Below are 27,657 nucleotides of genomic sequence, written 5' to 3' on the forward strand. Positions count from 1 at the left end.
AGGCTCTGCCATCACACAGTCAGGATCTGAGCAGGCTCTGCCATCACACGATCCTGCTCTGGAATCCAGGCCTGCTCTGTCCCTTTAAGGGAAAACCAACAGATGTGGTTCTGGTCCCCATGGAACTTACGTTTTAATAGGACAGAGAGACCATTAATAAACAAAGAAAGCGGAAAGAAACATTAAGTGCTGAAAAGTTTCGTGAATTAATTCAAGCGTCAGGAAAGGCCTCTCTGAGGAGGTAATAATTCTAAGATCTGAATAATGTACAGGAGTCAGTCACGGGAAGATCAGAGAGAACCAGCTTGGAGTGTTCTAGCAACAGAAAGAAGGCCCATGAGGCCCGAGCCGGGTGGGCAGAGGAGAGAGTAGTACAAGATGAGGTCACAGAAGTTGTCAGGGTCTGGGTCATGCAGAATTTTTTTTCTAATTGACATATAGTTTACATACAGTATTGTTTTCATTTCAGGTATACAACATAGTAATTTGATATCTATTTACATTACAGTATGGTCACCCTAAGACTAATTACCGTGTGTCACCATACCAAGTTATTCCCTATGCTGTACATTACATCCCACGACTAATTTACTTTATAACTGGAAGTCTGTACCTCTTACCCCCCTTCACCTACTCTACCTTCCCTCCACCTCCCTCCCCCCTCCCTCTGGCAACCACCACTTTGTTCTTTGTATCCATGAGTCTGTTTCTGTTTTGATTTGTTTGTTTGTTTAGATTTCACAGATAAGGGAAATGATATGGTATTCTCCTTTCCCTGTCTGGTTTATTTCACTTAGCATAGTACCCTCTAGATCCATCCACATTAAATAATCCCATTTACAATTACATCAAAAAGAATAAAATATCTGGAAATAATTTTAACAAAGGAGGGGAAAGATCTGCACACTGAAAACTATAAGACACTAATGAAAGAAATTGAAGATGACACAAATAAATGGAAAAATATGCCATATACATGGATTGGAAGCATTAATATAGTTAAATGTCCATACTACCCAAAGCAATCTACAGATGCAATGCAAGCCCTATTAAAATACCAACGGCATTTTTCACAGAACTAGAACAAATAATCCTAAAATTTGTATGGAACCACAAAAGACCCCAAAAAGCCAAAGCAATCTTGAGAACAGAGACAAAAGGTCTCACGCTCTCCAATTTCAAACTATACTACAAAGCTATAGTAATCAAAATAGCATGATACTGGCACGAAAACAGACACACAGATCAATGGAACACAATAGAGAGCCCAGAAATAAAGGGATGCCTATATGGTCAATTAATCTATGACAAAGGAGGCAAGAATATATAATGGGGAAAGAATAGTCTCTTCAATAAATAGTGTTGGGAAAACTGGACAGATACATGCAGAAGAATGAAACTGGACCACTATCTTACACCATACACAAAGATAAACTCAAGGACTCGAGACCTGAAACCATAAAATACCTAGAAGAAAACATAGGTAGTAAACCCTTTGACATCGGTCTTAGCAGTATTTTTTTGGATGTGTCTCCTCAGGCAAGGGCAACAAAAGCAAAAATAAGCAAATGGGACTATATCAAACTAAAATGTTTTTGCACAGCAAAAAAAAATCATCAACAAAAGAGAAAGACAACCTACGAATGGGAGGATATGTTTGCAAATGCTAGATCCAATAAGGAGTTAATGTCCAAAATATAAAAGAACTCACACATGTCAATATCAAAAAGATAAATATTCCAATTAAAAAATGGGCAGGGGACCTGAGCGGACATTTTTCCAAAGAAGATATACAGATGGCGGACAGGTACACGGAAAGATGCTCAACATCACTAATCATTAGGGAAATGCAAATCAAACCCATAATCAGATATCACCTCACACCTGTCAGAATGGCTATTATCACAAAGACAACAAATAACAAGTGTTGGCCAGGATATGGAGAAAAGGGAAACTTCTTGCAGTGTTGGTGGGAATGTAAATTGGTGCAACCACTATGGAGGTTCCTCAAAAAATTAAAAATGCAACTACCATATGATCCAGCAATACCACTTCTGGGTATTTATCTGAAGAAAATGAAAACACTAACTGGAAAAGATATAAGCCCTCCTATGTTCACTGCAGCATTATTTACAACAGCCAAGATATGGAAGCAACTTAAATGTCCACTGGTAGACAAATGGATAAAGAAGATGTGGCATATATACATACACAATGTAATATCATTCAGCCATAAAAAGCAATTAAATCCTGCAGTTTGGGTCATGCAGAGTTTTATAAACCAGAGTAAAGGGTTGATTTTATTCCAAGTGTGATCAGAAGCTACTGGAGGGTTTTAACTAGGGCATGATCTTATTTGTGTTTGTAAGAGATCAGTGTGGCTTCTGTGAAAGGAATGTAAAAAGCGGGTAGACTAGAATGGAAGGGGTAGACACAGGGAGATCAGTTAGACTGTTGCTGTGTGAGTTTCTGCAAGTTACTTGACTTTTCTAAACCTTGATTTTACTCTCTAACAGAGATCATTCAAAAGGGTTATTGAGAGTATCAAGTGAGATAATATATGTAGAGGTCTTAGGATGATGCCTGGTATACCCAATAAATGGTAACCTGAGAGTAATAATGAAATGAGAGTTGATTTTCAGTATTACCTGGACTGGTGGTGGGTGCAGCACCACCACTTTCCCTGCGTGCTTTTGTCCCTCTCATGAACCCCCACTGAATCAGAGCATTGATCTCAGCCCTGACCTTACTCAGAAAACCTGCCGTATTCACACATATCCTTTTCCGTCTGCACCCCTCCCTTGCCCCCTCTGACAGAACCGCAAGAGTCTTAAAACCGACGCACCACTTCAAAGGGGCTAACCTGTGGTTTGCAACGAATTAGCTCCAGATTGATCATCTTTTTCCTATGAACGACCTATGACTCCTTTCTGGGACATTTCGAATACCCTGATAAATGATGACACTATTAAATAGTAATGAACTTTCTTTTTATACATTTTGTCCTGGACTTTTCCATCTTTTCTTCAAATGAAGTCAACACCATAGAAGGAGAAAACAACAAAGCACAGTATTAAATGCAGCGATTGGTCACAGGACGCATTCCCTGGCAGGGGCCAATGTTACATGGGCCCGACCACAGCCAGGTGCCTGTGGGTCAGCACCAACCTGCTGAACCTCAGGACTGGGCCTCTGACGGCCTGAAGGGAAGCCTCACGTAAGCTCTTTCCCCTACAGACAGCAGTTTGGGAAGCACTAGAGCTGGTCCAAGGGAATTTCCTGAAGGAATCCCAAGGTGACAGGATAAAAAAGTCTGAGATAGCAGGGAGGTGGAGGACAAAGTGTTAGTGGTGACGACCAACTTCCTCCACGACCCTCTTCATCATCCTTATTGATGAGGTGCCTGGCCCAGAGAAAGAGTACCTCAGACACCTGGGCCTCCTGAGAGCCAGGGCCACTCGCTCTGCCTGGGCCCCTGCTCTGACTCTTGGGAACCTTGGAAGGTCCACTGACAGATGTATCTCTATCCTAGACGTTAGGCCCAGATTAGGGGGTCAGCCCTGCTCTGATCGCTCATTTCTGCAATGATACAGAGCACGTGATAACAGATTATGTTCTGCCATCAGCAGACCTCTGTTTCTTACCAGACAGAGGCACAACTTTGTAGCACGTGTCTGGCTTGGAATCCTGGCTCTGAGACTTAGCAGCTCTCAGGCTTTGGGAGCATTACCTGCCTGTGCCTCAGCCTCATCTGAAAAAGGAACCAATAATAGAACCTACCTCATAGAATCACTATGAGGAGCAAAGCATTTGCCAAGGAAACACAGTCAATGCCATAAAATGCCATGTAAGCATTTGTTTAAAAAAAAACAAACAGGGGCCAGCCCCGTGGCTGAGTGGTTAAGTTCGCACGCTCTACTTCAGTGACCAAGGTTTTTGCCAGTTCGGATCCTGGGCGCAGACCTGGCACCACTCATCAGGCCATGCTGAGGCAGCGTCCCACATAGCACAACCAGAGGGATCTACAACTAGAATGTACGAGTATGTACTGGGGGCTTTGGGGAGAAGAAGAAGGAAAAAACCCAAACAAATAGACAATATGCAGCTGAAAAGAAAAAAAAAAGTAAGGATAAACAGTAATAAGATCAAGGGAAGAAGAAACAGGAAAGAATGGTAATAATTTAAGCCAGATAGAATAAATACCGTTAGGACTTTTCCATCTTTTAATCTCCCCCATCATGGGTAATTAAATGGGCCTACTTTCCTCAGTAAGGAATGGATTGCAGCTTGCTTGAGAGAGGGAGGGAGAGAGTGAGAGAGGGGGTGGGGAGGGAGGGATGCAGGAAGGGAGGGCAGAAGAGCGTGAAGACAATGAATGGCCTGAAACCAGAAAAGCCTGATAAAATTCGTTGTCAGTCTGCGCACCTAAGAATTTGTTTTGCTACTTTTCTTCAGTTTCCAATCTGCTGAACAAGCGTCAAATAAGATTGCTTTGAGAAACGGATATAAAAATGTTCTCTGAGCAGAGGAAGTAGTAGTAACAGAACAACACTGATTTGGGTATTTTATTCTACTTAGGTCAGCAATTATATTTTAGTTTGACTCACCTTCCCAGCACCTTCTAGTTTTTTCTTATCTTTCAGTGCTTGTCCAGACAACATTTTCATTTCAACAACTCCTGCTATTGCAATGATGGGTACAATTGCTAAGAGTAAAAGTGTCAATTGCCAGCCATAGATGAAAGATATTATAATGCCTGTCCCAAGATTTGCTATATTCTGGGTAATTACAGCAAGCCTGGAACCTATAGCCTGCAAAATAAACAAACAGAACAAGTTAGAGGGACACTTTCATGTTATCGTTAAAATCGATGCTTGATTTTCTTAAGGATTATGATAGTTCAGCTTTATGAAAATCTATTATCTTCTCAGTTATGAAATGAAAAGTAAAGGTTTACTTGTAAGTTTATTTGGTTTCTAAAATGAAGATTTCCATGACTTCAGAATAAATACTGAAAGTAGAAGATCAATAATTCAGAGTTCAGCTGTGTTCTGATTTTTCAATACCAAGAAAAACATTGTTTTTTTCTGCTTTATCTCCCCAAACAGTTTCCCCAAACAGTACACAGTTGTATATCTTAGTTGCAGGTCCTTCTAGTTGTGGTATGTGGGACGCCACCTCAATGTGGCCTGATGAGCGGTGCCATGTCCGCGCCCAGGATCCAAACCAGCAAAACCCTGGGCCACCGCAGCAGAGCATGTGAACTTAACCACTCGGCCATGGGGCTGGCCCCAAGAAAATTTTCATTAATCAATGAAACAATGATCACTAAAGCAAGCTCTGCTAATTAGCAAGATAAAAGAGTCTGACAATTATATTAAACTGGGAATGATGAAAATTTCCAATGTTAGATGCATAACTACTCATAATTTAAGGCAAATATTTGTCTATAAGGATATTCAAATATATCTTGGCCTATTTGAGATGCTTATTGTGTTTAATTTAACCTTGCACTTGATCTGGAAAAAGTACATAGAGCTTAAAGACGTGGAATTTAATTTAGGATGTTACGCAGGCATCGGAACTTTCAGTTTGAAGACCAGAGGGAGCCTGAAGCATGAGTTTCAGAGCATACAGCGCTGTCCAACTCTACAGCCAGAAGTCAAACTGAAAAGTCAATTCAGCCCACTACTCTCTACTTCTCTCCTCTACCGTGGATACACCTCATGACCTTAAGCCATTCCAACTTCCTGCTCTGGCCCCCAGATTTGCTTTCTCTACAAAGAACCCATGTTTTCTCTACTCCCCAAATGTTCTCTGCCTGAGTAGGGCTGGTCTCAGGTAAAGATTATGATGGAGTACAGTCTAGAATGGTCACTGCCAACCTCTGTGACTTTGAACAAATTTCTTCCAACCCCCAAAATGAGCAGGCATATTGATTAATAACTAAAGCTTCTCTCAGCCCTAAATTTTACTACAGAATCCTTTACAACCCCTGGTACCCCAATATCGACCCTCTGAAATCCTTCACCACCTATGTAATATAAACACTAGACCAGTAATTAAACGGAAAAGCTGCTACAACTACCAGTAGCCTCTATACATTAAATTCCATACCAGGGAATTGCACCTGGGCTGAAAGACATAGAGTACCTAACAGAACTTGTATTTTTTATCTGATGCAGTCACTGAGCTTATATGAGAGGGATGCTCTGCCGAATTTGGTGTAAGGCAAAGAGTGGAGCAGCCTTCAAAGCCAGCTCTCTGTAATTGCACATTTTTCTATTGGAAAGTCAAAGGTTACAACCTGGAGAGAGTCTGCAGCACAGAGACAATGTAGATGCCCATTCTCAGCATCTGCACGTCCTACTGAGAACTCGTTCTCCACAGCAACTGACAGAGAGAACCACTCAGAACATCCCCCAAGTTCACAGCACGTGAGTACCACAGACATATAAATGTTCAGCCTTGGAAGGCAGTCAAGGCCACAGAAAGAAGCAAAATGGATCAAAGATGACAAATTCTCCTTTGACATACCTGAAAGGTGAATTAAAAGATCTAGAACCTTAGGCTGGGGGAAGATTAGGCTCCTTGGCATAACTTGATTTAGCACTTCAGGTGACATCGCACTGGTTACCGTTTCATATTCTCAAGACTAACGCTCACGGTCCCAAGGTTACTCGTCATACGGAGTGGGAATCTAGAGCTCTGAGGATCACCACGAATGAGAGGGCACGGAGTGGTAGTAGCCAGAGAGTTTTTATTGCAAACAGTAGGGCCGAGGGGAGGTGACACTCAAACCACAGCGCAAGTGTGAAGCAAGGTCAGACAAAAACGATTTAACACTCAAAGCCCATGAAGGCTCTCCTCACAATCTCTCCATCCCACCGTACTCCACGTATTAGTACGTCACTTCCTCTCCGACTCATTTTTCTCTCCACCTTTCCCTGCTTCTCCCTCTCCTGATATTTATTTCCTCCTCAAAACACCACCATATCACTTGAAATCTAATTCTGAAATATTTGTGCTTATTGAAAAAAAGCATAGTTCCTGAACCTCTTTTTGAAATTAGGAACACTTAACTTCATCTGTCCCTCAACCACCATCTCCCAGAAAAGAAATTTAAAAAATACAGTTTCTTTGGATTTCTATATGGCTCTCATTTGCTTTTTTCTCTGCAGAATTCTAGTCCTAATACAAAAAAACCCACAGTTTCATAGGCAAAATATTGAGATATATTTTCTTCTGATTTATGTTTTGCAAGATTAAGCTACTGACTCAAAAATACATCTGAGAAAATGTTTCATTGATAGTGTAGTTAAATATGAAAAAAAATTTAACCTAGATAAACATTCTCATTAACTATACACACACAAACTTGAGTCAGGCCTGCCTTGGGTGACAATGATTTGTGACAGCACAGCTTCCCTCAGATATTTGTATATTTAAAAAATTAATTATAGGGCCAGCCCTGTGGCCTAGTGGTTAAGTTCGGCACCCTCCACTCAGGAGGCCCAGGTTTGGTTCCCAGGTGAGGACCTACACCACTTGTCTATCAGTGGCCATGCTATGACAGCAGCTCACATACAAAATAGAGAAAGATTGGCAATAGATGTTAGCTCAGAGTGAATCTTCCTCGGCAAAAAAAAAGAAAAGAAATTAATTACACCACTTCCTATTGTGGAATAGACACATATGCACATATATATGTGGTATATACATATATGTGGCATATGTATATGTGTGTACATATTTATACACATACACATATATCCCCATCATGAACAGGTCAGCTGGTGATGTACAGCGGATACATCTGTCCTCTCTCAGCCAATTTGTGGTAACAACTATACTGTGCTTTCCTAGTTCCGAGAGCACTCACCAATCTGCTTGCTTCCTCTTCCCTAGTCTGTCTTTTTTAGCCTCTGTTTTAAGTTCTGGAGGATGGTTCTGACTCAGAGTGGCTCACACAAGGTGTGCAGATGTCCGTGCTAGTGGGCCATGAAAGAGCGAGTTTGAGGTGCCTTTGAGGAAACCAGTGAAAAGCAGACGGCTGACAGCAAGAGGAAATTAGGAGTTCCTGGACATGGCCAACGGCCTCAAAGATAACACAGTATAGGGAAAGGATTGACCACCAATTTTACAAATATAGGAAAGCACTGCGGCTAACGCAGGCCATAACTCCAGAGAAATGTAAGGGAGGGAAGGACTGCCAGCACAGAATGCCCGGACTACATCTGCTCAGGGTTCAGCTGCAAGGGACTGAGTTAGTCTTTCCTCTAGGGTCCTGTCCCCAACATCAAATGGGATATGGGATGTGTGTGTCTGTGAAAGCACATGAGTACATATGACAAGGTCTCTGTGAAAGGTATGCTAAAGTTACGGCAGCTCGCTTTAGCTAAGGAATACAGGATTTAGAAAACTTGAAGATAATTTGTTCACAGTGATCACTATTCACAAAAAAAGCCTCCTCCAGGAAGCTAGCAAAATGAATTTACCCCAAGCTTGCTGATTGAGTCTCATGTCAATTTAAGTAAAAGATAAAATAGAAACTAATACTTTATATCTTCCACCTACTGCCCATTTCTCTGCCCCATTTAATCAGAAAATCCTTTAACCATTTGTCCATGCTTCTTTGGCTATCTTCAGTCTGATGGATTTAAAAGCCACCAATGTACTGAAAAATCTCCAAATGCATTATTTCCAGACCAGAGTTCTCTGCTAACCTCCAGACTCGCAAAGCCACCTGCCTTCTCGACATCTCCATTTGGACATCTAATGTGGGCATCTCACACTTGCTGTGTTCTAAATAGAACTCTCGATTCTCCCCCAAATCTGCTCTTTCAACAGGCTTCCCAGGTTACTTAAAAAGCAACTCCATTTTTTCAGCTGTGCAGGCCAAACACTTTGGAGTCATTCCTAATTCTCCTTTCTCTCATCTCCCACATCCAACAACCAACAAGTTCTTTTGGCTGTACCTTCTGAATATGATTGCTTTTTGTCACCTTCACTATGACCACTCTAGTCTAAAACACTATCATCCCTTCCCTAGATTATTGTAATAGACTCCCTGCCTCCGCCCTTGCCCCCTTCAGCCTATGCACACAGCAGCCTTTAAAAATTTCAGAACATGTCACTCCTGTGTTCAAAACTCTACAACACTTGAGACAATTTCCCATCTAATTCCAGGTGTAATGCTGACCTCAACTCTTATGACTCTTCCTTTCACTCACTTTACTCCAGCCACACTACCCTCCTTCTGTTTCGGGAACAGTGGTGGAAATGCTGCAGCCTCAGGGCCTTTGCACTTGCTGGTTCTTCTCTTTTGGACACTGCTCTCTAAACATCTACAGGGCTGGCACCTTTCCTTCCTCAGGCCTCTTGCATACATCACCATAGCATTGAGGCCTTCCTTCCCTGGCAAGCAGCAAGTTCCTTTTTCTTCTCCAGGACTTAGGACTTAGGACGATCTGGCATACCACGTAGACTCCACAGAGCAGGCTTGTTGTCTGATTTAGCAAGTTCAAAGTCATTTCAGTAAGTGCACATTCTGTTTGGTTAGGTTCTAAACAACTTGATCTAAACCTTAATTTTTGTTGATTTGTTTAGTTTAAGCAAAGAATTCTATATTAAAATAACAATTCCTAAGATTTATATTGCAACTGTACAACTCTGTGTATGCTTCCACATTCATAACCTAATTTATTCTTACAGAAGCCCCATATATTAGACAGAAGGAATGTTATTACAGTACTACCTTATAAACAGCTGTAGTCGTAGAAGAAGAAATAGTCACTTCATCCACGAATCAAAAACTCCTGGTTCAACAGTTTCTAGTTACGTCAATTAGAGATTCACGTAGTAGCAAACTTTAAGCTTCAGTCTGATAAAGCTGTTTCCTCTACCTTTGCTTTAATTTTTTCATGTGCTTTTTCATTTCTTTCAACCTTCTTTTAGATTCTTCTCCCTGTCTTCTGAACTGTAGTGCCCCTAAACTTGCTTACAGCAGCTACACATTCTTTTCCCAGTAGCAATTACAATGTTCAGTTGATTAACTGAACATTAAAACAGTCTGATCCTGATGAGGATCAAGGCTGCCCCAGGGAGAGAAGTCCAAGGCATCCTGCCCTACACACCGATCTATATCATCCTCCGGGAAGCATAGGATGTCCTGACGTGATCTGATCTGATTCTTATCTAAAGTTATAGGACTACCCAATAACCAGACCCCACCTACACTGCTACCATTTTAACGATTTTTTTTTTCACGATCGTCCCTTTGTCTTGTAAAGAAATAACTCACATACCTATGCCGTATAAATTTAGCTCTAACCCTTAACACATGGCAGCTCTTACTGCCCATGGGTCCTGTCCCCATGCTACTCCATGCTATTCTCTGAAAAAAGAGCACTACTGCCAGACCTTGAGAGTCCAAGAAATCTTTTGACTCCTTGACTCACGGAGCCCGCATCAATCCTACATGACATGCTGATAAATACTTCCTTTTCTAAATAGTTATCCTTCCATGTGTATTTTGTTAATAGCATGAATAACAAATAACAAAAGAAAACCTGTAAATTATCTATACACTATAAAGTATATGATGCTTAAGTAGTTAACATTTTTGCTGTAAGGCACAGGATAAATGGTTAAGTATTTAATATTTTAATGATGACGAGGACTAGCACCCGTAATGAGAAAATTAGTTTCATGCTGAGATTCAAAATGGCCAATTGAGACAAACACCAGCACAAAGGAGGCACATACCCCTTTAACTTGACCAGCATCGTTGGCAAGCCTGGTAGTCAATGCTCCAGTGGTGTTTTTAGGATTGTCGAACCAGCTCACATCCTGTGGCAGAGAAAAGGATTTTATGATCTTAAAGCCCTATTTATGAAACTCATGGTGCCGAGGGCAGTGACAGGGTCAGTTCTGTTTATCACTTGTATCTCCTGCATTTAGCCCTCAGGATGTGACACTCAACAGAGAAAGAAGGGACTTAACAGACAAACACATAAATAATTTCACTTGTCAAAAACTGTTTTCAGTGTTGTCTAAATGTGATTTCTAAGTGTTGGATCTATACAACAGTGAACAAAAATGACAAAATTGCTGCTCTCATAAACCCTAGATTCTAAAGACAGAAGCCACAAGTAAATAAATATATACCATGCCAGGTGGTAATACATGCTATGAAGAAAAATAGAACAGGATAAGAAGAAAAAAGCAAAGAAACACACTATGTTATAGATTGGGGAGGGGACAGAGAAAGCCTCTCTAAGGTGACATGTCAGCGGAAAACTGAATGAAGAAAGGGATGAGAATATCTGAGAGAAGGAAGAAACAGCACATGCAAAGGCCCTGAGGCAAAGGCATACTTGCTTTGTTCATGCACTGGCAAGAAAACCTCAAGGGCTGCCACTAACCTTAAAAGCACCCTTGTGTGAGTTTGTAAAAGCTGCCTCTTCCTCTGAAAAGGTTTCCATTCTCACTTAGCTCTCCCACTCCTCCACTCTCATATGTATCCTTATGCAGTAAGCCAATGTGTATACATTAGACTGTGTATTGAAAAAGAGGTGAAACTATAGGAGATGAGCTCTGAGAGGCAACGGGGGCCACATCATTTATGACCTTAAAAGCAACTGTAAGGATTCCAGATTTTACCCTGAGGGATATGGGTAAATTTCAGCAGGTTTTGGGCAGAGGGATGTTTTCACTTATATTTTAGAAGAGTGGCTGTGGTTCCTGGGAGTGAACCTACTGGATTGGGATAAGGATGGAGGCAGCAAAATCAGTTAGGAGATTATAGTAATATTAAACAGAAAGAGAGGAATCAAGGATGACTCCAGGGTTTTTAGCCTACACAGCCGGTAGAATGGAGCTGCCATTTACTGATCTAGGAGAAGACTAGGAAAGGAATAAGGCCTGTGGGGAGGGGACAGTCACAAGTTCAATTGTGGAAATGTTAAGTATATATGCTTGTCAGACATCTAAATAGAGAAGTTGAATAAGCTGTTAAATAACTGCAGTCCAGGGCGAAACAAATAAATTGGGTTAAAAAACTCAACCAAAGAAATCTACATTGAAATTTAACATTCAACATAAAATAGGATTTTCATTGGAAAGCCACTTACATTTTTAAAACAAATACTAAAAAGATTGTGAGTTTGAAGTATGAATTTATGTCTGCTACAAAAAGAACTATGTTCCTAAGAATTTATCTGAACTGGTGATTTGCATTAAAGCAATATCTATCATTTTTCCCTCAAAATATTTAAGAAAAAACAAAGCATTATACTTTATTATACTATGTATCAATTTGCTTTTTAAAATTGTTAAGCACTTAAGTGCCTCCTCCACTGGAATATAACTTCCTTAAAGACAGGGACCATTCAGGTCTGAATGCCTTACAATACTTAGCACTATGCTTTGTAAGCAGAAGGCACTTAACGTGATGGCCGGAGTTAATAATTAACGGAGAAGGCATTACACAAACCATCAGGTCAGCTTCCAAAGAATACCGGATCTAGGAGTTGGCGTGGAGGCTGATGGGGTAAAGGGGCATTTGGCCCAAGACCAAGGTCAGCCCCAAGCCTAAGTGGAATCTGCATTAATACGATTTGACTGAGGGTCCCAGGACACAGCCCTCTACCAAACAGTGCTCTCTCACTCACTAGATTCAATCCTGGGTCTGTCACTCACCAGCTAGCAAGTTCCATAAATATGTCTTTTTTCTAAGTGGTGGTGGTAGGAGCGGGAAAGGATTGAGGAACTGAAGACAGCTTGGAAAATGTGAATGTCATCTAGAAATCCTAATACAGCAAACATGCTTCTCAGCAAGGGTTCAGTCACCCCTGCCACGTCCAGGGAATCCTTCTGGAGCATCATTTTATTCACTGCCAAGTGATTAGTGATTTTAAAATGGAAAGACACAAAGTCACATACAAAATTCTTATTATTGTTAAAGCAACTTTCCCCTTTGACCTGGGCTGCTTTGGGTTACATTCCCAGAATCCTTCCTTCTCCTTTCCCCAGGGCAACATTCACATCTGCCTGTTGTTAGGGTTTTGAAGGTGTAAAATGAGAGGCATTCCATAAGTCCTTATCAGCTAGTAACAATGCAGCCTGAGTGAGGAAATCAGTCTAGCCCCAGCAGAGAAACTGGGTCCTGGGGATGAATTTTTATTTGTGGAAAGAAAGGGTACAAAGGCCATCTCTTGGTGGGAAGAAACACAAGTGTCCTGGGTTTCCCAGGGGAAAGAAGGAAAGGAAGAGAGGACGGGGATGAGGGGTACTAAAGATGGCTTCTGCCTACAGCTGAGACAAAGGCCAGAGGTGAGCCTGCTCTGGAGACTCTGTCTGTTTCCAGTGATTTGTTCCTTATGCCCACCCACAGCCCACAGACAGCAGGGCCTCTGAACCTGACCTGGGGTGCAGTTCAGCTGCATCTCTGAGATGAGACTGAGGGAAGATCAATCCAGGAATTCACTCCGAGTAACCTGTCAGCGCTCCCACTTTCTGAGACCACAGGGCCCATGTGTGGAGTTCTGCACAGCCCGGGGCACAATCCTCAACAGACATACCTGTCTCAGCATGGATCTGAAAACCAGGTATCGAAGCCGCTTGGTGAGGATCTCTCCAGCTTTGCCAAATGTGTAGCCCTGGGAAGAGCAAGAACATGCCATAAGGAAGAAGACTTGTCAGAGACTCAGCCAGGGATTACACAAAAGGAGGGGGACTTGATGTCATTGCTAAAGCAGGACACTAGACAAAGTCAGGAGCTGATTTCAAGGGCTGCCTGTGTTTCGGTGACTGTGCACTCTGGGGCACAGCCGCACTGGGGGCACAGTCAGGAGAGCCCAGTTTTGAAATTCATACTGCCACTCCCCAGCTAGCTGGCAGGCCGATGGGGGATTTATTAGGATATGTGCTTCTTTGTCCTCCACTCTCATCCCTGCTCATTTCTCCCAGTGAACCAGGCAGGGTCTGTCACTCAGGAAGCTAGAGTTGTTCCCAAAGCAGGGGGCACTCTAAACAGTGTGGCAATATTACGTATCATCCAAACCAGGGCACTTTTGAGAGTGCAAAGGAGTGCTATTAACAATTTCACCAGGACCTGGGGTGTCACCTAGGAAAAGGGGAATATACAGTCACCCCAGCCATAAAGGGTGCAGAGAACAAAGAGATCATGTTCTTAGTCTCCAAGTTTAAAAAAGCCAAAGTTGAGGAGCAATGCTCCCCTTTTTTCTGGAGCTCTGGGAAGAGGCACACAATGGCATGAGGAAAGGAGAGTGGAAATGGCTGGGTGGTGCGTCAGAAGAGCAGAGGGCCTAATAACAGGCTCAAGGCTCCTGCAGAATCAGAGGAGTGAAGGAGGGCACCCGCCTCTCCTCTGTGCTCCCCAGGAGCGTGTTGGAGGTTATTGAGAGGGAGGGAAGAAACACATGCAAAGAGCACATAGTTATAACTTGTATGTAGAGTGTTACATCTATGACAGCAAGGTCAAATTCCCCACTGAGACTTTAAGTACTTAGTAATGAGAGAGCTCAGTCTTTTTCCATTTCTACCTCCTACAATGTCAAGAAAAATGTTCTGTTTATAAAAAAAAAATCAGTACATGGTTACCACATGTTAAATAAAGTGACCTATTGAGAACTTTATCTTAAAAACATACATGTGGCTAATCATTCATTCATTCAATAAGCAATTGCGTGTTTGCTGCTGCCCCACACAGGCCTGGGAACTTATTCAAATGACCTCTTTTAATCATCAAGAGGCAGGTGCCATTATCCCTATTTTACAGATGAGCAAACTGAGGCTCAGACAATTTAAACTCCTTATTTGCCCAAGGACACAAAATTAGCAACTGGTTCAACTTGTTCTCAACCCCAGGTCTCACACCAAAACCCATGCTGCCTTACCATACTCTGCTTGTAGAGCACTGAACTCCCTTGCTCTGTTCCCTCTGGTTTCATTACTATTCCAGTTGGGGGAGGTGAGAGGGGAGGCAGAGGTAAGCAAGGGAGCCAGAGGGAGCAAAACGTCTTTGTTATACATACATCAAAGAAACCCGGCTGCTAATAAAGGAGCAATTGTACTAAAAAGAAGATTACACAGATGTTTATAAATTCCACAGTTGAATAAAAGACCCATTTCTCAAAAATGAATAAAGTGAAAATGTAGACATTTACCTGAAGGAAAAATGTAATAAAAGAAATGATTCCAAGGACTAGAAACAATAGTGAAAACATGTTACTATTCTGTCGTTTTGTTTCAGGATCCTCATCTCTGGTAAAAACCTGTTAAGAAAATAAAGGTTTTCAGTTCAACCACCAAAGAAACCATTCTGGGTCTGGCCCATTTCCCATCTAGCACAAGGCTCAGAGTCAAGAGAGCCTTAGTACAACGGAGGCTGCAGCTGCCTCCCTTACGTCAAACCTGGAAGTGTATGCACTCTGCCTTCCTTAGAGGCCAAGAATGAAATGGGTCTGTCATGCTAAACTGATCCAACACCTTTTCTGCTCAAACTCCCTCTTGGAGTAATGAGTGCCACATGTGCCACACTTCTCGTGTAAAACAGAAATGGGAACGCACACTCTCTTCCTCATTTGGTGGGAAACTACACAGTACTGCAATACATTGCTTACAATTTGGACATTTCAAACGGTCCCAAGGAGTCTGGAGAAAATCTGCTGGGGTGGTTTTGGTGAACCAGAGAGGTGGTCATTTACTCAGCCCAGACCTTTGAGAAAGAAAGAAGGTTCCTTGAGCCAGCCTTCTTTGTAGGATGGCCCGATAGAGAGCCAGCGGGGCAACTCCTGCCACCTGACCTAGCACCACACATGGAGACCTTTCCAGATGGGTAGAAGGCCTTGAGAAAGACAGAGAAGAACCACTCCACAGGGAAAGTAAACAAGCATCTCCCTTCACACGGGCCACAGTCAGTCTAGCAACAGAGCCATATTCCTAACCCGTAGACAGCACATAGAACAAACATACGTCAACCTCGATCCTTTGGAAGCTATTCCACTTGTTTTCATCTTAACAAGTGGGACGGACATCTTACAGAGGCAGCATGCTAGGCCTGCTCTTGTCCTGCCAAGTGCGTGTATCAGAAAACAGCTCTCTCCCAAGCCGTCTGACACACATGTGAGGACCTCTCTGCACACTGGTGATGCAACAGCTCATGAGGTTCACTCAGAGCCCAGAGACAGCAGGGGAGGGAGGGGCCATCAACTAGTCAGCTTCATCGACTATTTCAGGGATCTGGTTCCCAGGGCCCTAGGATCGAAACCAACTGCCAGAACAAAGGAAGGTTCGAAAAATTAGCTTTCCTATCACAAACCAGACTTCTGTTCTTAATCTTCAAGCTGCTTAGTTTCATATGAAGGCACATGTTTTTTGTGGCTTATGTATACAGTTACAAACAAACAGTTCATTCTTCAGTCAGGACTCACAGGTAAACCCAAAAATGGACATAAACACTCACCCCTATAATCCTTGAAAATATTATTGAAAATGCTGGTTGCAGGCCTCCATTTATGATGGCACAAAATATGCCCACTACAAAATAAGGCCATTCGGTTATATTCAGCTTCAGAATCCTCCAAAAGGAAACTGGAGGTACATTTTCATCCTGGAAAACACAAAATATTACAACAGGCTAGTTAGAAAAAAGAATTGATACTTACTTGATTTAATCATGACACTTCTTCCATATCCATAAAATTTTTTAAATGAACATATCCTATTTCTATTTCCTTATCAACTGATGGCAATTTAGTTTTTAAAAAGTGCTGACAGATTATTATATTATTCCTTTATTTTTTAAAGAAATAAATGATGTTTTCACAAACATTTAACTCTTGCCCAACATTTCCAATATGACAAGAATATTTATGAGACAAGATAAAGAGAACAGAAATGTTTATATTTGAAGAACCATTATAGTCTATCTCTTTATATTAAAAATTCTACTTCTAAAATTCTTGTCCTATAAATCTCACTCATAAATGCTAAACCAAGTCTACAGAGTTGAGATTTTGGTTTGTAGACCACTCTGGGGGATAGGACCGCAGGATTCTGGATAACCCTTCCTTGTTCCCACTCCTACCCTAGCCCTAGCCCACCAAAGGAGGGGAGCCACAGCAGGAGGGTTGAAGCCATAACTCTGTACCCTCTTCCATACCAGAGCCTCTTTTGTACTAAGGTTTCTCTCCTGGCCTTGAGGTTCACGGATACTCTTGCGAGTTGATCTTCTTCTTATTAGACTTGATCCTGAATCTTTTGGAGACATTTCCAAGGCATCAATTTCACTTTGAGATTCACCAATTGCACTTTCTAATTCAATTTCATTTCCTCGTGTCTGAAATAAACAAGAAATATGCATAAACTGGTTAGGCTCAGTTAACCAATGAAAATTAATCTCTAAACATCAGATGTCAAGGAAATTGGTAATTGAAGTAATTACAGGAAAGGACAAAGTTCAATGGCTGTTTCTTTTTTTGTGATATATTTGAAATTAAAAGCATTAAATAAGAAGGATTCCCACTGAATATGCTGAAATAACATCCATTGAATATGCTGATGCAGCCATTCCTTGTATCTTATCTCTTCATCTTCTTTTTGTGGGTGTTTTTGGCTCAATCACATTTGCTTTGGACCAGTACTGTCAACAGATACACGGTGCAAGCCATACTGTGAGACACATTTGTTATTTTAAATTTTCTCAGTAGCCACATTAAAAAATGTGAAAGAGAGAGGTAAAATCAGTTTTAACTATATATTTTATTTAACCTAATGTATCCAAGATATTAGCATTTCAACAAGTAGTTGATGTAAACACTTATTGAGATACTTTGCATTCTTTTTTTTGTACTAAGTCTTCGGAATCTGCTGTGCACTTTCTACTGACACTTCAATTCAGATTAACTACCGTTCAAGTGCTCAATAGCCACATGTGGCTAGTGGTTACTACATTGAGTGGATAGCTCAGCTTTAAACCTTTTTAAGCTTTTCCTTAACTTTCTCTAATTATCCTTCTTTATTTTCCCTTCTTTCAAGAGAGAAAAATACATATAAAACACTGGTCTGATCCAGAATCCCCTAAGTACTTTTCCCTACTCCTCAAGATAATCAAGTTAGGTAATGTTTATTTATTTCACCAAATGCAGCAAAATCACCTTATTCCTGAGATACTTAGGAAAATGCTAGAGTTAGACTATACCTGCATTGTGACGAGTTTGAAGTAAATGCCTTTCTCTTTCATGAGTTCATCGTGATTTCCTTCCTCCACAATGACTCCATCATCCAAACCAGCGATGACATCAGCATTACGAACTGTAGACAAGCGATGAGCTATCACAATGGTGGTCCGGCCTTTTCTGGCCTAAAGACAGAAAAATTTGGTTTCTGAATATATGAACAATTATATGCAAAAGTTCATTCATTCAAGTTATCTATTTACTGAACACCAGTGCCTTCGACATTGTAAAACTATTTAAGCTATATAAGGTAGTCTCTTGCCTCAATAAATGCAGAGTCAATTGATAATGGGTTAAAATGATGTTTTATTACAATAAATATAAACACATATATGATAGTCACATATTAACATTATGTAAGCCTCTAAGTATTTCACTTAACCTCTATCAGCCTAGGTTTATAGTAATAATTAGGGGCTTATAAAAGTAAAAAAAAACCCTATAGCCCAGGCATTGGCCAATCAGAGCAGACACAGGCCAGTGTGCCGTATTGGTGCATACCAGCTAGCGATCAGTCGTGGGCATCATACTGTGCTATCTCCCAGGGCCAGTGGATGGTTAAGGTGGACAATAAATGTGAGGAAGCAAAGTCCGGACATCAGCAACACATTGATCTGAACTCAAATCTTAGTTCTCCCATTTACGAATTCCAGAATTTTATCCAAATCTTTCCACCTATGTGAGACTCTGTTTAGTCATATACAAAATGAGGATAATAATGGTTCTCATGTCTTAGAGTAACTGTGATGACTAAATAAAGTAATGCTCATGAAGCATTGTGACATATACACAGTAAATGCTTAATAAATGACGCTTATCCTTAGGTGGAAGCATTGTGGAAAATTTGAAGAGCTATGTAAATGTTTTTAAATGCCCAATCTCATTTCTATTTTAATAGGGGACAGAGCCAGATAATCAGAACTTGTCTGAGATTTCTTTAACCTTTGTAACTTTCCCAGTGCTTATGATTTTTGTTACTCTTTCTTTCCAGGAACTAGGAATAAAATTCTCAAACTAACAAAAGAAGGCATCAGGATCAATATGTAAAAGAGAAATGGAAAACTCTGAGAAGATAAAAAAATACATGGGAGAAAAATTAGGTGGTAGCCACTAGGAAGTAGAAAAGACAATGGATCAATGCTTCAGATGTTTTGAAGCAAAGGAGGGCATGTGGACTTCCCTGCCAAATTTACATTCTAAAGACAAATTCTTTTCAAATGCAAACTTTTAAAATGGTTTTTATTTGTAATTTAATACATAGTTCCATTGAAGAATAATGAGAAAACACGGATATGAAAGTACAGATAAGCAAAGCAAGGGGAAGAAAAGCAGCCACAAGTCTGTTTGCCTCTATTGTGGGTCAGACAGAACATTTTAGTAACCTGACTTTTCCACCCTCAGCAATCTATTAAGCACCCTGCCAGGATGTCTAAAGGAACACACAGTGTTGTATTTTTATCAGTGAGGAGGAGAGTTGGAACAAATATGAGTTCACCTTTGACTTCTACGGTGACACATCAACTCAGAGCACTTTCAGGTTAAAAGTTCTCCACATTCCTTATCCTCACAGAGCTGGCCTGGTTACCATCATATGTCAGAGACCAAGCACAGTGCCTGGCACAGCGTGAGCACTCATCCAGTTTGGTGAATGAGTCATATGGACTCAAGAATTGCAGGAAGGTCAAGCTCTGGTGATAGTCAAGGACGATGTCCTTGACCAGGTAAGCTTCCAACATCATTAGCTCTAGCCCTCCACCTGGGGATAAGAGGTTCTTCATTTCCCCTGGGGTATTGAGCAGGCATTTAACATATTGGAAATTAAACGTGAACCTTCAGATTACATTTTCTTTTTGTTGACAACAGTAAAACTTATAAACCTAAATAACAGGGTTATCTCTAAGGCTAAGTTTTCAAGATCACAATGAAGACCAATTTTCATCTCAGTCTATATTTCTCATTGTGCAATTTTAAATATTTGCAAGTACCTTTCAATGAAAGCTTATTCATCTCTACTTTAAAAAAAAAAACAAAGAGAAATGAATAGAAATTAAACAAACAGATCCAAAGAGGCCTGACGATTTTATTTTGATTGCTGAAGGGATCACTTTAGAAGCAATCAGAAATTTTCTTTTTTTTTTTAAATAACATTGAGAAGAATTAACAGTGGGATGTTCTTATGCCTATAAATCAGGTAGGTTTGCAGTGAGGCTCACAGACCTTATCCAGGGCCACCTGAACTACTGCTTCACTTTCAGTGTCCAAGGCTGACGTGGCCTCGTCCAGCAGGAGGATCTTGGGGTTACGAACCAGGGCTCGTGCGATGGCAATTCTCTGTTTCTGTCCCCCACTCAGCTGGGCCCCTCTCTCTCCAACCAGGGTGTCAAATTTCTACAACACAGAAGACACAGGAGGATTTAGCAAAAGAAGAAGGTGGCTCACATTTTAAGATGGGAAGTAATCCCGATAAACAACCCATGCCTCACAGGCAATAACGTCCAGTTCCTTAAAACTTACTAAAAACCAACCCCAATTTTTAAAAATACGCCTACTACTAGTTGATGCTGCTGGAACTTTTAAGATCTGACGTAATCTTGATTTCTCATCTTAGGATTTTCCTCCAGTTGATAATAGTTGCCTAACTCTTATGCATTAGGCCAGCATTCTCTTCTGTGAACCTCTAGCACAGAAGATCGGGAAGGACTTACATTAGGCAGTTTCATGATAAAGTCATAGGCGTTAGCTTCCTTGACGGCTTTCACAATCTCATCCATGGTGACATTTTCACGGCCATAGCGAATGTTTTCAGCTATTGTGGTGGCAAACAACACAGGTTCCTGACTCACCACACCAGTAATTTCCCGCAGATACCTTACGTTTATGGTCCTAATGTCCTGTCCATCAATACTGACCTGAAATAAAAAGTAAGTGTGAGTTTCATACATTGCAGATTTGTAATGTGTGACCTGCAGTGGTAAGTGCTGAGGGCTGCAGCGTCTAGTTCAGCAAGAGCCATCTCACCACGCCCTCTGTGGGGTCATAGAGCCTCTGCATCAGCTGGACCGTCGTGCTTTTCCCACAGCCGCTGTTCCCAACGAGGGCCACTGTCTGCCCACTTCGAACCTTCAGGTTGAGGCCCTTCAAGATCTACCAGGATGAATGACAAATAAACTTATAGGCAACACACAGATACTGGCACTATGAACTGACAGTTCATTTCAAAACTAGATTTAAATACACATTTTTTTTTACAATCTCTAAAGGAAAGTATCAGAAACTCCTCATGCAATACATTGTTGAATCATTGATTAATCATTTATCATTGTACCTTGACTTCATTTCGAGATGGATAACTGAAGTGAACATTTCTGAATTCCAAATTTCCTTTTATATTATCTGGTTTGTGCCCATTCTTCGAATAGCTGTCAATGCTTGGCTTCTAAACAGAATGAAATTTCAGAAGATTACTAGGTTATTTTTAGTGACATTTGTGGAGAGTTGGATTGTGGAGAGTTGGATTAAGTGATAAAGAAACCGACTTTTAAGTAGAAAAACTTTTAGAAATATGGTTAAATGGCTTGCCAGACTTACGTTATCAATTATCTTGAAGATTTCATAAGCTGCTCCTCTTGCGTTTGCAAATGCTTCAATGCTTGGAGACGCCTGTCCAACACTAAAAGCCCCAATTAATACAGAAAAGAAGACCTGAGGAATGTGAAGGAAAACCATCATGTTACTTAGATAATGTTTACTACAATTTTTTTTTCATGGTTCTTTCTTCTAACACAGCTAATTAAATATTAAAATGGCAAGGCAACTGATGAACACTGAGTGTCAAAAACATTTTAAAAGTTTAAATACTTTTCGATTTACAATGCAGAATTAGTCTTACTTGCTCAGTGAAACAATGATATAAGTTCTATAGGACCACAATATTATAATAGAACAGGTTTATATTTATTTACTGCTAAGAATTTTGGTTTAGATCAGCAGCAGCAACAAACACTAGGAGAAGCAGAAGAGCCAGGTCCGAATCTGATTAGGCACTAATTGGTTATATGTCTTCAGGCAATTCTCCTAGGGTCTCTGAGTTTCCATTTCTTCATTTGCAAAACCAGGCAAGATTCTGTTTTCCCTAACCTGCAACCTTAGAATTGTTGTAACCAATGAAACAGTATATATGAAACTATTTTGCAAACTATAAAGCACACACACCTAAGGCGTTATTCTTTATTAGGTTAAGTCTTTTTTTCCTCTACCAGACTATGTTCTCTTTGGAGTCTGATAAACAGGTTTTGTTTTTTCATTTTGCCCAAATCAGTGTCTTATTAGTAAAGACTTGACTTTTTTCCTCTTCAGGATTAAACAGAACTAACGCCACTATTCATTTCTTTCTAAATCACACAAGAATTAGGTTACCCAATAATTTTCATAGAAGGAATTCTGCTCAGTGATTCTACGTTCATTTTCTCAATTAGTCCTTACAACAACACTAACAGTTACAGCACGTTATCCCTGTCATTTCCATTTGGCAGAAGAAGTAATGGAGGCCTGAGAAATCTAGGTGTCCACCCCAAATCATACAGTGACTAAGTGGCACAGCTGGAATCTGAACCAAGCCGGCTTGATATCAAATCTTGAGCTCTTACTCACTATTCTGGATGCTTGCAGTTTGTGAGGCAGGTCTGGGTCCAGTGAATACTGGATTTGAAACTGCTCATCCACATTATAATTAAGCAGAATACACCTCTTATCACAACCTAGGGCACCCACAGCATCACTATCCTAATAAGAGCTTTTTGGTAAAAGTCATTCTTAACTAAACAGCCTCATACATTTTGGATGAGGCAACAAATGGAAAACTCAAGAGATGCAATTATTATATACACATTACAAATCTAGTTCCTGAGAAAGGGAACTGTTTTAAGGGACTCAACAAAATATAGTCTGTGGTTAACTCAATATGCTTGTGCTTGGCCTATGAAAAAGGAAGTGAGTGACTCTTCCAACAGCATGCACTTTATTAGATCAAGACAGGAATTGAGCTGCGTTTGTGAATTATTTCATTGTCTTTAAATAAAAGAAGATAGCATCAAATGGCGAGCCTTATGTGCTGAGATAGAGGTCTGAAAGGCACAGAACCTCTAAATGGAATATTCTTTTAGGAAAGTAACAATTTATACTTCCATAAATTTATGAGGTGGATTAGCTGTCACTCAAAAGAATTTGAAAAGAAGTTAAACTGGTATTTTGCCATTTGTTGTTGTGAATAGTAAATCAGAAAATACAAGTAAAGTGCTTAGCATAGAGTCTGGAACAAGGAAATAATCTCAACAAATCAAAGTTGATGCAATAGAGATTGGTGATGTCAATATTATTTAGGCTACAGGATAAACTGTGCAAGGGATCTGCAAAAAGGAGAAAACTAGATGTCGAAGCCATCTAATTTCCTTTCCGCTTTTTAACCTAGTAGTGCATGTCTCTTTGTATTGTTCAATAGTTCTTCAAAACATATTCTCCTACGGTCAAGCCAACACCACTCAATTTCACTAGAATTTTAAATAATGATTCAGTTCTTAATATAGCAACACTTACAGTGAGTACTTGTCCAATAGAATATTCTCCTGAGAGGACCAAGGAGGTCCCATACCAGAATGCCAGAGCATATGAGGCATAGATCAACAGGAAAGCAGCACCCATAGAAATGTTGGCTGTAATAGCTTTCTTTATCCCAATTCTTTTAGCTTCTTCTAAATTTTTGTTGTACCTGGGAGAAATAAAAATTATCACATATACTCATAAATCTTATGAAATAAGTCCATATACCCTGATGGTTATTGAGTACTTAGAAAGTGCCCAGCCCTGTGGTAGGTATTTTACATGTATTTTCTCCTTTTGTCCATATATTGACCCTATGATGTTAGTACTATTTTAATCCCTTCTTGCAGAAGAGGAAACTGAGGCTTACAAGAGAATAAGAAATTTGGAAGGGAGTCTTCTAAAAGCTCCTTCAATGGCCTTAGCAATAGTGAAATAAGTGAAGTCATATTTAGCAAACTTCCAGAACTTGCATTGCTTCATAGACAAGACAAAATTAGATGCTGTGAAAACACTTGTGTTTTCCCTTTAAAATCTGCATGCCTTTTAAACTTATTAATAAAATGAAGTATAATGCTACAAAGTGCTCAACATGAGTAAGTGCATTAAATCTCTGAACATTAAGGAAACTTTGGAGATAGTTTGCTCTCCATCCTGCGTCCCTCCGGGACTGCCGGAAGGACCAACTGTGAGGATACACGTGTGAGAACATTTTGAGAGCTTTGAACTGCTATGTTATACTTTTTACATTTAAATAAACTGTATAGTTTATCTTAGTTCCAAAAAAGTTTATTTTTAAAATCACTGACTTGCACAAAGTATTTGGCTTACAAATGTGTATGATTCCATCATTACATACTCATGTCCCCTTGCTTAGCCTTTCTATACATTGCCTACATCCCTTTCCCTTCATCCATGCTTCCTAACATTGGTCATGTCATGGCTGCTCACTGCTGGAGGAAGGAACTTGGGCCACGCAAGGCCTTCTGGCTGCCTCATGGGCTGGGCAAATCAAGATCTCAGCACATCTATAACCACGTAACCTCTTCACAACACAAAGGTCGGCATTATATTAGCCAAACTTGGAGAACACCCATTAATACTTCTTCTAGTAAATACAAAAATATACAAAAGAGGACAAAAGCAAGGAAGGAAGCAAAACCTAAAAACAATGCCGGAGACCAAAGACAGATTTTCTCTCTTCAGCTCTAAGGAATTCAAACGGACTCCTAAATGATAACTCAAGTACTTTTTAAACCCTGGGATAGCAGTTAATTTCTAATGTTAAAGTTAAAGGAGATGGTGTCCCTAACATTACCTTCATTTGAAAGGAACATTGAAGACTCTTCTGCTTAGGAAGAGATATGTGGAGATAAGCTAATGGGGCCCAGATTCAAAGAAAAAGAAGGATCTTTGCAAATATAGAATCAAGGTAAAATTATGAGAGAAACAGGACAGACGATAATCGAGCCCTAAATGTGTCTTTATCCTCTTAAGCACAACTCCCTGCAGAACTTAGAACACTGGCTTTTTTAACCAGCTACTTTACCAGTTACAAAAGCAAGCCAAATGCAATTGACATGACCACTGTGTCCCCTAAAGGCCACATTTAAACAGAGCTTTATTGTGATAAAATAGTAACATATTAGAGTTTTTCCCCACAAAAATGTCCCCCAACTTGCTAGTTATAATCTTTGAACAAAAACATTACTTTTGAGAAATCTGTTCCAATGGTTGATATATATATATCTCCTACTTTATGGGTTGATCTGAGATGAAAGTTACTACTAGACATAAATTATACACGATTACATTTAAAGAACTTTCATGCTTTTGACTCACACCATTATCTCCTTTATTTCAGTTCTTGCTTACCGAGACTAATGTAGAAATCATTTCACTGAAATGTTGTTGTCCCATGCAGCCAGAAGAAACATTTGCACAGGAAAAAGCAACAGTAAGGAAGAAAATCACTTAGATACCAGAAAAGATAAATGAAGACAAGAAGGGAGTAAGGAGGGAGGAAACATAAATAAGACTCCTTTTACACAAGCTTTTGGATTAGCATTTCAATAAAAATGTCACAATACAAAACCAGATACTAAAATCATCCATTCATTAAAAGCACTAGTATGAAAACGGTAATTAAAGCAGGAGTTCCTAAAGTGGCCTAAAGTTGCAAAACAAGACATTGATATTTAGAAAAGATGATTATTCTTAAATATTATGAAAATATTTATCAGTGATGTAAACAGCCACTTACAAGTGCAAGGAATAATTTTAGTTAAGCAAACAGAAATCAATACTAATAGGTAAACATCTGCAAAACACAAGAGAGAAAAAAATTTTCTTAAATCAGGCGAATAAAGCTATTCCATACTATCGAATTAAATTTATTTTAACTTCTGGTAAAATTTCCATCCCAACACAGCCAGCTTCCTCCTGCACCTGCTAATTTGAAGAGAAAGACTAAGACCTTAGTTACAATGTGGAAGCAGAGAAGGGAAGAACTAAAAAGAAAATTGAAGGATTATATTTAGTCTAAGACAGTATTATCAATTCTACTTCCAAAACATCCCATATCTATGTACTTGTCACCCCTCTCCTGCCTGAGGTCTAGATCAGGCCACCATAAGCCCTGCCACCTGCACCATTACAACAGGCTTTCCAATGTCCTCCCTGCTTCCAATCTTTGACTGCTCTCATCCATTCACCAGACAATTACAAACAGAGAAATTATCTTAAAACACAATGTGGATAGTCATTCCCTTGTTTAGGACCCTCAACTGCTTCCCTGTGCCCTTGGAATAAAATCTTTAACTCCTCACCACGGCCTGCAAATCCTCACGTTCTGGCCTCCACCCACCTTCAACAGCCTTTCTTCACCCGTCTCCCCTCACTTAACTGAGCTCCAGTCACACAGCCTTAGGATGGGTCATAGAACATAGCAAAGTCTTTGTCACTCAGGAAATTTGGAAGACTCTTCTATCCCTGCCCCCACCACAGCAGACTTTTTCTTACCCCTCAAATCTCAGCCTAGATGAAACCTCAAAGATGCTTCCCTGAACAACATATTTCAAGAAAATTTGCCCTCCTCACCCTCATCAGCGCACTCTTTAATTCTTTCATAGCACATTTAAAAAATCTGTAACTTAATTCATTTCTGTGATGATTTCTTTCTTGTCTGCCTTCCTCCTTTCCTCCCTTCCTTCCTTCCCTTTTTTCCACCTTACTATTTTGACTGAGGCTCACAGGAGAGCAGATATCCTCTATTTCCAATTCACTATTGAAAACCCAGAGCCTAGCGTGGTGCTTGGCATGTGGTAGATGCTGGCTAAATTCGTTGAATGAATGAACTTTCAAGAAACAGCCAAGCTAGAAAGAATCTTAGGTCATCAGGTTGTAGTCTTAGGTCTACTCTCGATCTCCAGGCAAATCTAATTTCCAGTTCTCGGGAGGAGCACATCCTTTCAAAGATATATTCCAGTAACCAGTATCTTCTGAAGAAATGATTCCACACATAAAATCAATCTTTGACTACAGCCATGTAAACTCATTTTCTTATTTTATTTTTAACTTTTTAATTTTTTGAGGAAGATTAGCCCTGAGCTAACATCTGCTGCCAATCCTCCTCTTTTTGCTGAGGAAGACTGGTCCTGAGCTAACATCAATGCCCATCTTCCTCTACTTTATATGTGGGATGCCTACCACAGCATGGCTTGATAAGCAGTGCATTGGTTCGCACCCAGGATCCAAACTGGCAAACTCAGGCTGCCAAAGTGGAAAGTGTGAACTTAAC

General features: G+C 40.2%; 1 protein-coding gene across 2 annotated transcripts in view; it reads right to left on the reverse strand.

Annotated features, from left to right (window-relative positions):
- The window catches only part of ABCB1 (ATP binding cassette subfamily B member 1), an 88,222-nt gene that overhangs the window by 17,398 nt on the left and 43,167 nt on the right, over positions 1-27,657 (reverse strand). For both annotated transcript variants that reach the window (XM_046668811.1, XM_046668812.1), the window contains 13 exons: positions 23,856-24,027; positions 21,852-21,965; positions 21,589-21,699; positions 21,282-21,407; positions 20,969-21,172; positions 20,481-20,651; positions 18,227-18,388; positions 17,189-17,365; positions 16,490-16,636; positions 15,192-15,299; positions 13,584-13,661; positions 10,768-10,851; positions 4,608-4,811 (listed from right to left, as the gene is read on the reverse strand). In XM_046668811.1, the coding sequence (XP_046524767.1) occupies positions 4,608-4,811; positions 10,768-10,851; positions 13,584-13,661; positions 15,192-15,299; positions 16,490-16,636; positions 17,189-17,365; positions 18,227-18,388; positions 20,481-20,651; positions 20,969-21,172; positions 21,282-21,407; positions 21,589-21,699; positions 21,852-21,965; positions 23,856-24,027 (1,858 nt within the window). The remainder of the gene's footprint in view (positions 1-4,607; positions 4,812-10,767; positions 10,852-13,583; positions 13,662-15,191; positions 15,300-16,489; positions 16,637-17,188; positions 17,366-18,226; positions 18,389-20,480; positions 20,652-20,968; positions 21,173-21,281; positions 21,408-21,588; positions 21,700-21,851; positions 21,966-23,855; positions 24,028-27,657) is intronic.

The sequence above is a fragment of the Equus quagga genome, chromosome 8, assembly GCF_021613505.1.
Source record: "Equus quagga isolate Etosha38 chromosome 8, UCLA_HA_Equagga_1.0, whole genome shotgun sequence".
Taxonomy (NCBI): Eukaryota; Metazoa; Chordata; class Mammalia; order Perissodactyla; family Equidae; genus Equus; species Equus quagga.